Source organism: Primulina eburnea, chromosome 3 (assembly GCF_022965805.1).
Source record: "Primulina eburnea isolate SZY01 chromosome 3, ASM2296580v1, whole genome shotgun sequence".
Classification (NCBI taxonomy): domain Eukaryota; kingdom Viridiplantae; phylum Streptophyta; class Magnoliopsida; order Lamiales; family Gesneriaceae; genus Primulina; species Primulina eburnea.
The window spans coordinates 49,990,716-50,008,221 of record NC_133103.1 but is presented as its reverse complement, the minus strand read 5'-3'; the positions used below and the strand labels follow the sequence as shown (position 1 = coordinate 50,008,221).

Here is a 17,506-nt window from a genome sequence, read left to right as displayed (position 1 = left end):
CAGTAAGAGTTTTAACACGAATTTTAATTATTGGTTTCAATATCTCTGTAAATGATTTTTTTTTCATTCTGCTCATCTTGGTCTCTTTGTCTGACTGAGGATTCTGCATTATCTCTGTTTCTCCTTTGTTCTTCTTCTGTTAGAACTCTTTCTCTTTGTTCTTCTTCCCACTTTTTGGCATCATTGGCAATGACCCGAGCAATTAATTCATCCATGCGTCCAGACAAGTTTTGAAGCCCATTCGTAACCATTTCCAGATAAGGAGCCTGAGTAGAAACTCGGTCATGAAGAGTAGTGAGAGATTGAGATTGGGACTCAATCTTGGCATCCAAAGATTCCATGGTGTTAGAGAACGAACAGATAAGTGCATCATGATCAGTGAGACGTTGCAAAATATCATTCTGACCAAGCACTAAGGTACCATATCCTTTGGAAATTGTTTGTCTGAAGGTAATGGTTTCGGCATACATCCTTCTCATAGATTTTGCCGTGGTGAAGATTTCCCTTGTAATGCGGTCTTGAAAGAACTTAGAACCACTAACTTCTGCAGCATGTTCATGAGATAGCTTCCGAACTATATCGGAGAGATTGTTGAGATTTTTCTGTAAAATATCTATCTCATATTCGATATCGAATGGTTCTGGTGACGGAGTTCTTTCACGCATAAGACGCCTCATTTCTTCAATTCGATAATCTGAGCAGTTTGGGCAATTGTGGATAATGCCAATGCCGTAGAAGGTTGAGCTTTTTCTTGAGCAGAAATAGTAGGAACGAGAGCAGTAGATAATGCAGTAGTGAGGACTTCCTGACCAGCAGATTGTTCAGCAGCCACGGGTTCAACAGCAGCAGGTTCAAAAACGGTAGAAGGTGTAGGATCGGGTTGAATCAAATCATTCAAGATCAGAACCATATCCTCTTGATGTTCAGTAGAGACAATCGCCAAATTCGGCAAGGAAGGAGACTGGTCAGCATGCGATTCTTCCTGAGTTGGTTCTGCTGGTTGGATTGTTGGGTGGCCGGAATCATTAGCTGGAATGGTATTCGATACCGCAGGGGAGTCCCGAGTGATAGATTGAATGACTTCCTCTACTGAAGCCAATTCACGAACAGATACAAGTGAAGAGGACGGAATAGACATCTTGGAAAATGCAGGAGTACTGGAAATTATAGCTTCTGGAATAGCTGCAGATTTTTCCTCAACTGACTGAATCTGAGTAAGATCCGGAATAAGGCCTATTGAATACGGTTCAGTCTCTCCAAACTTTTGTTCTTGAGCACTGAGTTGCTCATCCATTATTCTCATACGTTCTGTCAGTACAAGGATCACTTCTTGATCGTGAGCAGCAGTTGGGATTAATGCATCAAAATTGGATTTAAGAGTCTTTAAGATTGATTCCAGTTTCTTTCGTTTAATCTGCTCAACAATGAAGCTCCGACGGCACATCGCTTCAATCACATTCTCTGTCTTTGCAAGATCAAAGACTTTAACTCATGCCTTACTAGTCCTCCAAACGAACCTTAGTTTTGAAAAAGGTGAGGGAATGAAATACCCTGACCTTGTGCCATTCAACAAAGAACTCCATTTTCTCATTTGCAAAATTTTCGATTTCTTCGAGATGAAGATCAACACCAGTCGATACAGATGATTGGTTAGTTTGAAAATTTGGTTGTTCCACAAGTTTCTCTTTTCCCTTTTCTGAAACAGATACAGTCGGCACCAGTCGAAACGCAGAAGACCCTGCAGTAGATTGTCGAAAGACAATTCCAGACACGGGTCTAAAAGTTGACGCAGTAGATGTTGTTGGAATAACAACAGTAGTGGTTGGTGTAGAGGCAGAGACAGTTGGTCGAGCAGATGGAACAACTTTTGGGAACACTTGCCTCAAAGGAACAGTTTCCAGATCAGAGAGGGATGTTGTCTTCTTGATACGAAGAACTGTTTGAGCTTTCTTTTTGAGGGGAGTGGGTGGCTGAGAGGGTTTGGTAGGAGCAGCAGACTCCTCGGATACTGTTTTGTCAGAATCAGTAGAGATGACCACTCTCTTTCTTTTATCTTTCTTCTGAAGTGCCACAGCCTTAGTTTGAGCATCGCCTTCTTCCTTTTTCATAGAAATAAACTCAGCCACAGTTGGCTTAGGTCGAAGAGCAAGCACGCTGGTAGCGTCTGTCATAGTGACATATGATGCGTCCGATTCAGAAGTGAGGGCAAAACTAGCATCTTTTAGCATTGTGCTGATCTGAACTGCAAATCCAGAGCTTTTCCTTGTAACCATATCTTTCATTATTCGAAATAAGAAATGACTCCAATCCATTTTAATTCCTGAAGTGATGGCAACCATCACTTGGACTTTTTCCTTAGTCAGTTTATCAAATGTGCCGGCTTTGACCAATAAGGCCTTTGCCACAATGTCAGCAAGCACTTGATACTCTATTTTGAGAAGATTCTTGAAGCAAGATGGAGACAATTCTTCTCCAGAAGCTGAGAAGGTGCTGAGAGCAGTAGACATCTCTTGCTTAGAAATATCGGAAAGTTCAGAAATACCTGAACATGGGAGGAAGAAGGTTGATCCCAATAGTGCTACATCAATGGAGATGGATGCGTCTCCTTGAGAGTGAATGATCTTTCCTTCTTGAATAGTTGCCCTAGCATAGAAATCCAGAAGAGCAGTTTTGTATATCGTAGCAGGTGCTTCCAAGAAATTCGGAGTCCTGATTTTTCTAGGGCTTGAAACCCCTTTATGGATGCATCCTGGTTCTGAAATCTCGTCTCCGTCGCAGAAATGAATTTAGTCATCATTTGCTCTAAATTAGATTTCTCCTCCCGAGGCGGTTCTTGCTTGAACCCTTGGTGCATCCCATATGGTGGACCTCTTTGCTGGCGATTCTGGTTGTTTTGACCTCCCCATGAAAAGTTTGGGTGATTCCTCCATCCCGGATTATATGTGTTTGAATACGGGTCATTTCTTGGACGGTTCTGGAATACCACTTGTTTTACCGGTGCTCCTTCAGGCACATAGAATGGATTTCCGTCTTGGCAATCCTGCACGTCATGCTCACCTCCACACTTATCACAGAAAATCTCTTGCAGACGCATAGCCGATCCACTCGCACTCATCCCATCAATCTTTCTGTTCAAAGCCTCTAACTGTTCTGACACCGCAGACAAATCAGTAACTTGATTAACTCCAGCACCTCGTCTCTGCCTATCAGACTGAGGCTGATAACTACTAGCAGCCATCTCCTCTAATAACTCATATCCTTCCTCAGCCGTCTTTCTCAGTAAGTTACCACAGGCAGCAGCATCTATCATAGTACGGTTAGAAGTAAGCAGACCGTAGTAGAAAGTTTGAAAAACTAACCCAAGAGGTAGCTCGTGGTGGGGACATCTCCTCAACAAGTCCTTATAGCGCTCCCATGCCTCGTAAAGTGACTCTAGCTCATATTGAGCAAAAGTAGTAATGTCGGCTCTCAGCTTCATAGTCTTCGACGGAGGAAAGTACTTGATCAGGAATGCCTTCGCCATATCCTCCCATGTAGTGATAGACCCTACAGGCAAACAGTTTAACCACGCCTTAGCTTTATCTCTTAGTGAAAATGGAAATAAACGCAAACGAACAGCATCATCAGACACAGCATTAAACTTAAAAGTATCGCAAATTTCAAGGAAATCAGCTATATGAGAATTAGGGTCGTCAAGTGCACTTCCCCCAAATTTAACAGTGTTTTGAATCATCTGAATGATAGCTGGCTTGATCTCAAACTGGTTAGCTCGGATGACTGGTCTCACGATGCTTGGACGTGCTCCATCAAGAGACGGTTGTGCATAATCCAACATTGGAATGCGCCGTGGTATCTCAACTTGTCTATTGTCACGCTGTTCCTCTCCACGTTCTTGCTCGTGTCTTTCCATCTGTTCTTTGAGTCTTTGTTGCTGTCTTCGCCTGCGGAAAGTTCTTTCGATTTCAGGGTCAAATTCAAGCTCCACGTCAAGTGATCTTGGCATGCACCACAAGAAAAATCTGCAACACAATGAGAGTATCAAATAATAATGAAATAAATAATACTAAAGAATTTAAATGAAAAATAAAAAATTGTGAATCAACAGTCCCCGGCAACGACGCCAAAAACTTGATCGAGCAAAACTTGCACAGTGAATAGTCCCAAAATTTGTTTTATAAATGAAAGCTCGATTTTAAATATCGCAAGTGCACGATAGTCAAGTTATAATAAACGTAAGTGAATACGAGTATCGATCCACGAGGACTGCGTTACAATATCTTTATTTTCAAGTAAATTTCTTCAGCAACGATAGATTGAGTTGGTGATTAAACTAAAGTGAATTCAATAACTGAAATAATTAAAGTGCAAGAACAAATAATCAAGAAATCAATGATTAAATTGGATGAAAATCAAATGAGAGACGAATTTGTTGGGAATTATCAGTTCACCTACCACTCGTGTTTAAACAATTATACTCGACTTTTACTCGTGCATTCGACGGAATTCCCTAGACTAATTAATATACTCTGTCGAGCTATATTAATACTAATCATAAACATGCAGTAATCAAGTATCCTCAATTATTTAACAGTTCACGATTGCATTACGTTCTATGGAACCCGCTAGCTTTCATCCGGGTGAATTATCACTATCGACACGTATCCAATTCCGTATATCTACTAAAATTGCAAATCCGTGGTCTATACTATTCGATCCTATTGTCAATTATTCTATCGAAATCATCAACAACATGAAATAATCAAAGGAAGTTAGCTAGACTTCAATTGAAATAAGAAAGCACAAAAGCATAAACAAATCACTCATAAAAACGTCGCTAAATAATGTTCAACAACGAGTACGGGGTAGGATCCCCTCAAATCCCAACAAATCTAGAGTTTAGCCACTAAAATTCATGCTAGAAATCAACAACAATCTAAGAAATAAAAACTGAGTAATTAAAATACTAAGGTTGACGATGGATGACGGCCACGACGCTTGGAAATCTCGATGTCTTCGAAATCTCTTTGCTCCTAGCCTTCCTCCCAAGAAAAGTGATGGAAAAATATGGTGTCAGACTGAAAAACGGCGCCCAATCTCGTGTATTAGGTTAGGTGTAGAATAGAGTCCACAAAACTTGGAAACAAATCTTCTTTGATCTCGTCGCTCGCTAGGGCGACCACCTTTTACCGCTGGGGCGAGTGGTTCTCGAATTAAAATCCTTGGCCATGTCTCTGGTCTCGCTGGGGCGGTCACTTTTGACCGCCCGAGCGAGAGGTTCGCGCAAATACTCCTCGGCTGGATTAAAATTCTCGCTGGGGCGGTCACTTTTGACCGCCCTAGCGAGACTACTCGCGCATCAACTACTCGATCAACTTAAAATGCTCGCTGGGGCGGACACTTTTGACCGCCCTAGCGAGATCTCTTCGCTGCTGTGCCAAATAAAATCCCACTTTTCGGTCCAATTACTACAAAACAACCACAAAATACACGAGATCAGCCATATGCTAAATAATGATAGAAAAATGCTAAATTAAACTAAAACAAACTAATATGATGCATGAATGCGACTCGAAAACAACACTAAAAACACGTAAAAACGAGTCCTATCAGGTTACTTTTGAAATAATCAGAAGAGAAGTTGTCGTTTTATGATAGCATCTACTGGAAGTTTTAAAGTACTGAAATAATTGAGCGTTTTGATAAAACCAGTAGACTTGTTCTTTTATCAAAAGGACAGACATTTTATCTGTTTTTCGGAAAAAGATAAGAAAATCTTAGTCTGACTAAAAGACTGTTCTCCCTCGATAAATGCAACCAATAAATGCAGAGATGTGATATCTAAGGACATGAGGGATGAGTCTTGGTATTCGTGTAACCAAATTGTCGTCTCTTCAGCTTCCTAAGACTCTATATAAGTGCCTGCAAGTTTACAAACTAATTCATTCAAGATTTCTTTTATCAAACCAATACACATGATAGGTGCAAATGATATCTCGGAGTCCTCTCCAGAGTCAGAATCAGCAGAGGAATTCCAAAAACAACTTTCAGTCTCTCGTAAGCAGATGTTTGATGACATCTTTTTCTAATACATTAGTGCTGAGAAGACCCAAGCTTGCCAGAGTCTTACAAGACTCAAGATTGCTGGAATCTTTTCGGAGAAGACCATCCTTTTCTTGCTGAAGTACTTTGCAACAAGAAAAGTACTTCAAGCTGTTGATATCAACAAATGTAGTAGATAAACTCAATGTAAATCTTCTGGTTAAAGAATATTTTGAAATTGTTTATCTACTGCTTTCATTGAATAATAAAATAGTTTGAGTAAGAAAAGCTTAGTCTGGTAAATCAGAAGACGTTTCGGTTGACTTGAGACTTTTCCACTTCTTCATTGTTTAATGTACTGAAATGGTTCCTTAATAAAATTTCAGTTGAAGTACTTGGTGTTTCTTTATTTTTCTGCAAATAACTCAATGTCAACTGAATAATATATATAACTGATAAATGATAAAAGAAATTTAGAAGGGAGTTTTCCGTCTTATGATTGCTTCTACTGGAAGATAAAGAATGCCTTGTTTTATCAAAAAGACAAATCGCCTTCTGCATCTGACATAAAATCAAGTATAATCAGAATAAAGTTTCCCTTAAATTAATGCAATTATTAATTGATAAATCTTGGTAATTGAACCGTCGATAGCTTGACACAGAACGTTTCACATTCTTTACTGCAGTCATGATTACCTCGATCTTTGGTACCTGGTTTGTCATCTATAAATACAGGCATAGAGGTTAGCCATATAGTCACTTTTAAACAAAAAGAATATGGCAGAAAAGAATTGTTCTGATTTGGCCGAGGAGTTCATGAAGAAAGTGATAGCTGTAAGGAAGGAGGCAATAGAAGACAAGGTGCTGGAGAATGCACTTGCTACCTGGACTAAGGTCCAGGAGCTTCAGTCCGCCTTTGAAGGTGGGCTGGTGTCTTCTTCCAAGAAGCTGTCAGCAATGGAGAAATATTATTGACGTCTCCATGGTGCTGATAGCGCAGACGTCTTCTCTGAAGATGGCGTCTACCGCCTCATGCTCTTAAAGGAGTAGAGGACTCTGAAAAAGATTGCTTTTTCAGAGGAGTTTCTGCATCCTCCACCGGAGAGCTGACCACCTGGTTGGCAATCTAGAGAGAGTACGTTAAAAAAGAAATAAAGAATGTACGCCCCCGCTTCTATCATTAATGAAGTTTTTATATTTTTTTTGCTGATTGTATCTTTTGCTCAGCTTTTATTTCCTGCAAACTAAAACTGAACAATCACAAGAGAGGATTAAATCACAATATATCAATGGAATGAAGATAACAAACAATTAATTTAAGTCTATCAATCCAAGTGTGTTTCGAAAAAATAAAACTTATTCTCAGGCAGAGGTTTCGTAAAGATGTATGCTGTTTGTTGATCAGTACGGACATATTCCAGACGAATGTCCTTCTTCTGCACGTGATCTCTGATGAAATGATGTCTGATATCTATGTGCTTCGTTCTGGAATGAAGTACTGGATTTTGTGTAATTGCAATAGCACTGGTATTGTCACAGAAGATAGGTGATTCGGAGGCCTGAATTCCGTAGTCTTTTAGTTGTTGTTGCATCCATATTATTTGAGAACAGCAGCTTCCAGCAGCCTGATAGTAGATGTGGCTATAGAAGTCTGCTTTTTACTAAACCAGGATTTCAGCCTATCACCAAGGAATTGACAGAAACCACTTGTTCTTTTCCTGTCTAATTTGAAACCTGCATAATCAGCATCTGAATATCCAATAAGATTGAACGATGAATCATTAGGATATCATAAACCGACATTTTGAGTTCCTTTCAAGTATTTCAAAATACGTTTAGCAGCAATATAATGAGATTGTTTAGGGTTAGATTGAAATCTCGCACTAATACAAACAGTAAACATAATATCTGGTCTACTAGCAGTATGATATAACAATGAGCCAATAAGACCACGATACTGAGTTACCTCTACTGGAATTCCACTTTCATCTTTATCAAGTTTGATAGATGAGCTCATTGGAGTGGAAGCAGCAGAGCATGCTTCCATACCAAACTTTTTCAGAAGCTCCTTAGTATACTTGGCTTGATTTACGAAAATTCCAGTATCAAGTTATTTGATCTGTAATCCTAGGAAGAATGTTAATTCTCCCATCATGCTCATTTCGAATTGATCCTGCATCAACTTAGCAAACTTTGCACATAGTTTGGGGTTAGTTGACCCAAAAATAATATCGTCAACGTAAATCTGTACTAATAGGATATGTTTATTCTTGATTAGAGTGAATAGAGTTTTGTCTATTGTCCCAATTGTAAAATCATGATTGACAAGAAATTGTGATAGAGTATCATACCATGCTCTAGGTGCCTGTTTTATACCATACAAGGCTTTGTGTAATTTGAATACATGATGAGGTAAGAAATTATCAATAAAACCTGGAGAATGTTCTACATAGACCTCTTCTTGTAGTAGAACATTTAGAAAAGCACTCTTCACGTCCATTTGGTAGACTTTGAAATTTTTGAAAGCAGCAAAGGCCAAAAATATTCTAATAGCTTCAAGCCTTGCTACTGGTGCGTAGGTTTCATCATAGTCTATTCTTTCTTCTTGTCTAAAGCCTTGAGCCACCAGTCTTGCTTTATTTCTGATCATTTTGCCTTCTTCATTTAGTTTGTTTCTGAATACCCACCGGGTTCCAATGACAGCTTGGTGAGATGGTCTAGGTACTAGAAACCAAACTTCGTTTCTTTTGAATTGATCCAGCTCTTCTTGCATAGCTTCAATCCAACCAGGATCCAGAAGGGCTTCTTCAATTTTCTTTGGTTCATCCTGAGAAATGAAAGAAGCGTGCATATATTCATTAATCATTTGCCTTCTGGTTCTCAAAGGCGCTGTTGGATTTCCAATAACCAAAGAGGGAGGATGAGATTTTCTCCAAATAAAAGGGTTTAAAGGAATTTCTTCTTGATTTGATATATTTGGATTGATCTCATCTGAACCAGTAATAGGTTTTGGATTATCAGCTGCTGGTACTGGTATGTCTAATATTTGTACTTCTGGTTCTGCTAATGGAATGTCTGGTTCTGGATTTTGAACGTCTTTTATACTAGATTCTTCATCATCTTCACTATCCATTTCCAAGTGAATTTTGTTTAACCTGTTACTCAAATTTGACATATTAGATATTTTAGGAGCACTGCTGTCGTCGTCAAAGACAAAATGAACCGATTCTTCAACAGTAAGAGTTCTATTATTGAAGATTCTGAAAGCTTTGCTCACAGCAGAGTAACCAAGGAATAGTCCAGCATCTGATTTTGAATCAAATGCAGTTAAATAGTTTTTGCCATTATTGAGCACAAAAAATTTGCAGCAGAATACATGAAAATAAGATATATTACGCTTACTCCCTTTCCATATGTCATAATGAGTCTGGTTATGCCTTTTGTTGATCATTGTTCTGTTTTGCGTATAGCATGCAGTGTTGATTGCTTCTGCCCAGAAGCGCTGAGAAATGTCTGCATCTACTAGCATTGTTCTAGCAGCTTCCTTGAGGGTTCTGTTTCTCCTCTCTGCTACTCCGTTTTGTTGAGGCGTTCTGGCAGCTAAATATTCATGATGAATCCCCTGTTCATCTAAGTACAACTCAAGAATTCTGTTAGTGAACTCAGTACCCCGATCACTTCTAATTTTAATTATAGAAGAGAATTTTTCATTTTGAATCTTTTTCAGAAGCTTGATCAGGAGGCTACTGGTTTGATCTTTTCCAGCAAGAAATATTACCCAAGTAAATCTAGAAAGATCATCAATAACAACAAGGGTATATTTCATTCCCCCTAAGCTCATGATAGGGATTGGACCAAATAAGTCCATGTGCGGCAATTCCAAACATCTTGAAGTCAATTTGCTGCCTTTGTTCTTGAAGCTGGATCTTATCTGTTTCCCAAGCTGACAAGCAGAACAAACATGATTCTTAACAAAATTAATATTAGGTAAGCCGTCGACTATATTATGCTTTTTGATATTGTTGATAGATTTGAAATTCAGATGATTCAATCTCTTGTGCAAGAGCCAATGTTTCTCAATAAGAGAGGCAACTAAACATGTAGGAGCATTAACATGATCTAAGTTCCAAGAAATTCTGTAGGTATTGCCCTCTCTCTTTCCAGTTAATACAGTAGACTCAACAGAATCTTTAACTATGCATGTGTGCTTCTGAAAAATTACAGAATAACCATTATCACACAGTTGACTAATGCTGATTAAATTATAACAGAGATTCTCAACCAGTAGTACGTCATTGATAGTTATGTTACCATGTATAATCTTACCCTTACCCACGGTTTTACCTTTTGAGTTATCCCCAAACGTTATTTTTGGTCCAGTACAACTCATTACTTCTGAAAGTAGATTTTTCTATCCAGTTATGTGTCTGGAACATCCACTGTCCAGATACCATGTGGAACTGCTTACTTTAGCTTTCTTTACATGTTCCTGCAAACACAAATTTTAGTATTTGGTACCCAATCTACTTGGGTCCAACCTTATTAGTCCCTTATGAACCCACATTTGTATAATTTTTGGTGATTTTGTACTTCGGGTATCCAAGGAGGTGTGTGCAGTAGAGGGTCTATTATTTCTATGCATCTCAGAATGTTTTTCTTCCCTTCTGTTCTTATTTTCTAGCCTGTATCTCTTCTGAACAAGTCTAGAATTATAGTACTGGTAGTTTTTAACCTTCATGGGTGGTTGTCTTCCTGAGTTGAATCCTCTACTGGATCCAGAACTTTGGTCAACTCTTCCCTTAGGTTTAATATAACCAAGACCATAATTCTTTCTTCTGTTCATCTGATTTATATTTCTTTCAACTTGAACATTCGATACTTCCGGTTCATATGCCACACTGGATTTAACAAATCGAATGTATTTTGTTTCGCTGGTATCCAGTTCTGGCTGAGTACTGATTTCAGAAGTGCTTTCATCATTGCTGAATCCGAGGCCACTTCTATCTCCAGATTGCTTCTGCAATTCTGGCATATTTTCCAATGAAATAGAAGACTTATTCCAAGCATTTACCAGAACAGACAGCTTCTGATTTTCAGATTTCATTGTCTGGTAATCTGCTTTTACTTTCTCATTCTCGGTTATCAACTTACTCATCTCCACTTTCAAATCATCGCATCTATTCTCTTGCAAGCAAGTGAACTTACTGACTTGATTTCTTAAGTTTATATTTTCAATCTTAACTTCCTCGAATGATTGAGAAAGTCTTGAGTACTCCCTTACCATGTCATGTAATGCCTTAATTAAATCAGTTCGTGTAAATTCGTCAGAGTCGAAGTCGAATACCTCTTCAGATGTTGAGTTTGATTCAACATCTGCCATAAGACATTTAATCTCTTCTGCATGACTTTCACTAGAATTACTTTCTGATTCAGATGACTCAGAGCTGGAATCCGCCCATTTAGATTTTCTTTCTTCAGCAATCATTGCTTTGCGGTCTTTTCTGAACCTTTTGTCATTCCTTTTGTACTTTTTCTTCTTCTGGTCATCTTTCTTGGGCTTTGGACAGTCAGCAATAAAGTGACCAATCTTTCCACAGTTGAAGCATGCCATATCACCAGATGGTGAATCTTTCTTGAAGTTGCGATTAGGGTTTTGGTAGGCTCCGTGATTCTTTCTCATGAATCTAGAGAACTTTTTCACAAATAAGGATATAGCTTCATTGATGATTTTTCAGCAGTCTTTTCAGAAGTACTTTCAGTAAGGGTAACAGGTACTGCTTCTGGAATAACTGCAGCAGCAGCAGTAGAAGTAATAGCATTAGTAGCAACAAGGGCCTTGGTTGGCAGATTTGTTGAGAGCTCTTCTCCACATCTTACTTCTAGTTCGAACTCGTAGGCTTTTAAGTCAGCAAACAAGTCATGTAATTCCAACTTGTTTAGATCTTTAGAGACTCTCATAGCCATTGTTTTTACGTCTCATTCTCTGGGTAATGCTCTCATTACTTTGAGTGCTATTTCTCGATTGTTGTGCTCTTTGCCCAGAGCTGCTAGCTCATTGATTAGGCTACTAAAACGTTCATCAAACTCATTTAGAGTTTCACCAGCCTTCATCTTTAAATTTTCAAGCTTTTGCATTGCTACAGACAGTTTATTTTCTTTTGTTTGCTCATTTCCTTCACATATCTGAATGAGCTTTTCCCAGATCTCTTTAGCAGCAGAACACATCTTGATTTTGCTGAATGTGTTCATATCAGGAGTTTTGTAAAGAATGTTCTTAGCGACATTATCAAGATTGGCTTTCTTCTTATCTTCGCCAGTCTATTCGTTTCGTGGTTTTTCAACCATTTGAGGTGCACCCTCAGTAACAGCAATAGCTGTATTTGGCTTTAAGATCTTTAATGGTCCGTCTGTGATGACGTACCACATGTCATCATCCTGTGCTGCAAGGTGAGCTTGCATACGGATCTTCCAATCATCAAAATATTCTTTCGAGAACATGGGAACCTTGCTGAAGTGTGCCATCTGTATGTATTTTCAGGGACAAGAATAACCCGCTCTGATAGCAATTTTTGGGGATCGAGGAAGAGTTTAGAGGGGGGGTGAATGAACTCTTCTCCAATTTCTTCTTTTCTTTCTCGGATAAAGAAGGTGTTAAAATCCTGTTAGGGATAGTAGCTTATCTTGTCGTGAATACTTCCAACAGATTATAATATTAAGTGCGGAAACAATCTGATGGAGTGAATGAAAATAGTAATATCAGTAGACAGCAGTTGTTTATGAAAGTTCGAAGATAAAGTCTTCTACGTCTCCCTTCTTCTGTTTCCAGAAGGTATCACTAAAAGGCTTTGGATTTTACAGTACAACTCTTGTACACACCCACTTCAGCAGGGCTTACCCTTTGCCTACTGAAACTCTTAGTTACTCAACACAATGAAAATACGATACAACAAAGTTTTGAAAAGACTCTTTTCAGATTACAAACTCTTCTTGATAAAATATGAGTGCAGTGAATAATTATGAAGAGTGTAAGAAACAGTAGCACAAAATGATCTCAATAGATCAGATATCTGCTATGAAGCGTGTGCTATTTTTCTTTATGTTGAACTCGAAGATATCAAAGATTCGTGGTTTTCTCGTTTCGTGAAAATACAGATTGATTTTGAGAAATTTTTTTCACTATCTTCTATATCGGTTTGTTCCATATATATAGGTGACTGAGTTCAACGTCTTTAATCAGAAACTGTCTTCTGACTTCTGATAGAATCAGCTTTATTACCGAAATAGGTTCCTACAGAAAAGCTATAAAACAATCAGTCCTGTTTTATACTAAAATCGACAAAGTGAATTAAATGACTTCGTACAGTGATTAATGCTGCAATTAATACTTGTACTAGAAAAAAGTAACGGTAACATTTTAAGCTGATAACGTTAAGATGTCGAGTATAATAAAGTCCTTTCTTCTGCTTCTTATTCTATATCCGTTTAGGTACTTCTTCTGATTTTCTACGCTACTGATTCTGCTTTTTAGTTATCTGCTGTTTTAACGAGTGATCTACTGGTTTTGATTTTCATCGCCACAATAAATTTAGATCTAACACATTATATTTAGAGGATCATGCATGTTCCAATATTTTATCGACCTCAAAATTGAGTTAGGAAGAGAGTATCAGTCTTAGTTCCCGAAGCGATAAATCGCACAAAAAATAAATACAAGAACACACGAGATTTATACTGACTCATTCTGAATGTGAGAGTTACATCCACTTGTCACCGAAACAAATTTCCACTATATTGTAATTAATATAACAAAGATAATAATTTAAAAAACATATCTCTCAGAACCTTTTTCATGCTCTCTCTATCTTCATATTTATATTTTTACATTTGTTAAATAATAATATCACAAACATTTCAGATTTAGAAGCTATACTTTAAAAAGTATATATATTTTCACATTAAATATAATAAATTTTTAAGATTTATAAAAATCAAATCGTTTATAGAATTACTGAATAAAATTTAATAGATATCATTCATTAATAATCAATAACACGGAGATTTTAAAATTCAAGATGATGATCACATTTAGTTTTACGTATTTAACCACAATCTTGCATGCTTGCATTAATTTGTGCGTGAATAGAGTTTCTAGGAAGTATAAAAACTATCATCTATGTGCATGCAGTCGATTTTTTTTTTAAAAATATTTTAATTAATTATTATTTTTAATTAGATTAATTTATATTAAAATATAGATAATATCATGATTATAAAAATTGACGAGGAGTCAATGCATGCAATCTGTGAAATCGGCGGTACCAAACTTACCAAATTTTTCGTCTCTTTTAGGCTAACATTTAATACAGTAGAGAGGAGACAGAGATAATAAAAAATATAAACCGCTTAAAATTTCATTTCTTTTCTATACTAATATATATTATCTCCTATAGTTTAGGACACCTAAAATAATTAATTTTAGTGTCATGATGAATTTTTTCAAATACTAACAATATCTTTCTAAAATTATAAAGTACTTTATTTTCTTTTAACAAAAAAATTATAAAAATCTATTTTAGTAATTTGTGTTTTTCTTTTATCACTAACATATATACTGTTCAAAAATTTTTAAACTACTAAAATATTTTCTTTAATCTTTATTCACACTTTGGTATTTTTAAATGATTATATCATTTTATTAAAAAAATTATTATAAAAAATATTAAATTTTAAATAACATAAAAATGTAAAACAAAAATATCACATATATAAGTGGGGATTCGGGATAAATATATACTTATATGGTGGAAAATGAGCCACGATTGAAACTACTGGGAATGGAAGGTGATATCGCCTGATATTTTCTGTATATAATATTATAGATTTTTTTTCAAGATATAATATAATATTAACTTTTGTTGACTTGATTATTATGCTATAAATACAAGTACATCTGCATCCTTCATTTGTTAAATATTTATTTCTATTACATATATCATATATACTGAAAAAATGTCTCAAATTTCAAAAGATATGGTTCGCCCGACAGACAACTTTGCTCCAAGCCTATGGGGGGATCAGTTCTTGAAGTTTACATATGATAATGAGGTAATTAATTTGATTCTTATGTTTTTTTATAACTGACAAGTACATGCATATATTGTATTGTTATTATTAAGTTGTAATAATTGTCTATGTCATAAGAGAAACCGTAACATGACTTTTAGTTGATGAATATATATAAAAATTACTAGGCAACTAAGGATTAATTGATTAAATTTATGCAGATAGCAGAAAAATATTCCAAGAAAATCGATTTGTTGAAAGATGAGGTGAAGATTAATTTGACAAATCCAAAGAGTAAAATGGTGGATACCATGAACTTGATCGATAAACTCGAACGCCTAGGCATTTCTTATCACTTTGAAGACGAAGTTGAACAAAAATTGGAGCAATATTTTGGTCTGAGTACAAATTACGAAGATGAAGCCTATGACTTAAACACACTTTCACTTTATTTTAGATTATTCAGGCAACATAGACTTCACTTAACTTCTGGTACGTGTCATTACCTCCCTTATGTGTTTACATTCCTTTATAATATAAAAATAAAATAATTTCTCTCTTATAAAATTTACATAGAAAATGTTTCCCATTTTTACAAGAAAAGTTTACTTTCTTTATAGCATGGATGGGGACGGAATGTGCCACAGTATTTAATCTTTATTAGGTAAAAGTACAAAATTCGTTAATAAATTTTTTTTATCTAAAGCATTGGAAAATTTAGTTTGGTCTTCGTCCAATAAGTTTAAAGTTTTTACTTTTCGCCATTTTTCTTGGACATCTAATGTGACATCGGACTCGTTGGTAATGTACAACTCTGCGTCAATATATGATGTCACGTCGCACACCAGCAGAAAACTATTTGAAAAGGAAAAAGGGAACCAAGTTATTATAGTTAGCCTGATATTAAATGATTTAGAGGATAAACAAGAAAATTAAAATACGCATACTAATGGGTTGTATTTTTATTGTCCTATCTTGATTATATCATGCAAACTCGAGCATGAGGAGGAGATGGAACAATTATCTTTAAAAGATATGACAACTATTTATTGTAAGTTATGTTTCTATCAAAAATTTTTAACAAATTCAGAGACAGCGCCAGAAAATTCGATTAGTCGCTTAAAACTGATGTCAAGTGCTTGTTGAGATTTTATGAAGCAGCACATTTGAGAAAGCACAATGAAGATATACTCGAAGATGCACTTGTTTTCACAACTGATTGTCTCAAGTCTATGGCCCCAAACCTCAAACCACCCCTCAAGAAACAAGTCGAACATGCCCTCATGCAACCGTTACATTTTGGGTATCAAAGACTTGAGTCATACCATTACATCTCTGTCTCTGAAGATGATGAATATTCTAGAGATGAATCGCTTCTCCAGTTTGCCAAATTAGACTATAATGCAGTGCAAATGCTGCACAAACAAGAACTCTGTGAACTCTCAAGGTAATGTTACTTTGTCGTCCATAAAGTAATGAGGAAAGTAAAGAGAGTCATCTCACTTTTGAAGGGTAAATTTTTACAGTTACATATAATCAATCTATAGTTTTTGTCATCTTATAACATATTAAACATTTTGGTGATTGTGTTCTAGACCTCAACAAGAGTAGCATTTTAGTCGGCATATATTTCGTTTACTTCTTCAATTCTTGTTATTTTACAGGTGGTGGAGAGAGATAAACCTTTTGTCTAAACTTCTTATGCTAGAGATAGACTTGTTGAGTGCTATTTTTGGACTGTGGGAACATATCATTTGCCTAGGTATTCTCGTGGTCGTGTCATGCTGGCAAAAATAATCAAAATGTTATCTTTAATCGATGATACATTTGATTCTTATGGTACGATTGAAGAACTAGATGCCTTTACTATGGCAATTCGAAGGTAAAAGAAAGCACTAATAGCTCTAGTAAACATGAATTTATCTACTTCATGTGGTCATATTCTATATGGTTTTGAGTCATTTAACCACTTCTCATTGGTTGGCTAAAAGAGTTTGAAGATTGAAATTTATAACAACTATTCCACATGCTTTGATTGTTATTTTGATTTTTGGTTGTTTCAGGTGGGATTTTAAAGAGGCTGATCTACTACCAGAATATATGAAACCATTTTATACCGCCGTCTTGAAACTCTACGGAGAATTTAAGGAATAATTATCAACAGAAGAAAGATCTTATGACGTTGTAGACTATACCATAAATGCAGTATGACTTTTTCATTTCAAATGACTAAATAAATAATTTCTTCTTATCTAATCAGCATATAATTAACATGGATTTTGATACTATGATATTTATTTGAAAGAACAAGTGAGGAGCTACAATGTCGAGGCCAAGTGGTTTATTGAAGGTTATACGCCACCATTTTCCGAGTACCTTAGCAATGCTCTAACAACTTCCGCTT

The 17,506-nt window shown here is 36.4% G+C and overlaps 1 protein-coding gene across 1 annotated transcript; it reads left to right on the top strand.

The window, feature by feature from the left end:
• Nucleotides 1-16,334: 16,334 nt before the first annotated feature.
• Nucleotides 16,335-17,256, top strand: LOC140827437 (germacrene A synthase-like). The gene is made up of 3 exons (XM_073190104.1): nt 16,335-16,549; nt 16,865-16,984; nt 17,166-17,256. Exons 1-3 carry the CDS (start codon nt 16,335-16,337, stop codon nt 17,254-17,256), a joined length of 426 nt encoding a protein of 141 aa, XP_073046205.1.
• The last annotated feature ends 250 nt before the right edge of the window (nt 17,257-17,506 follow it).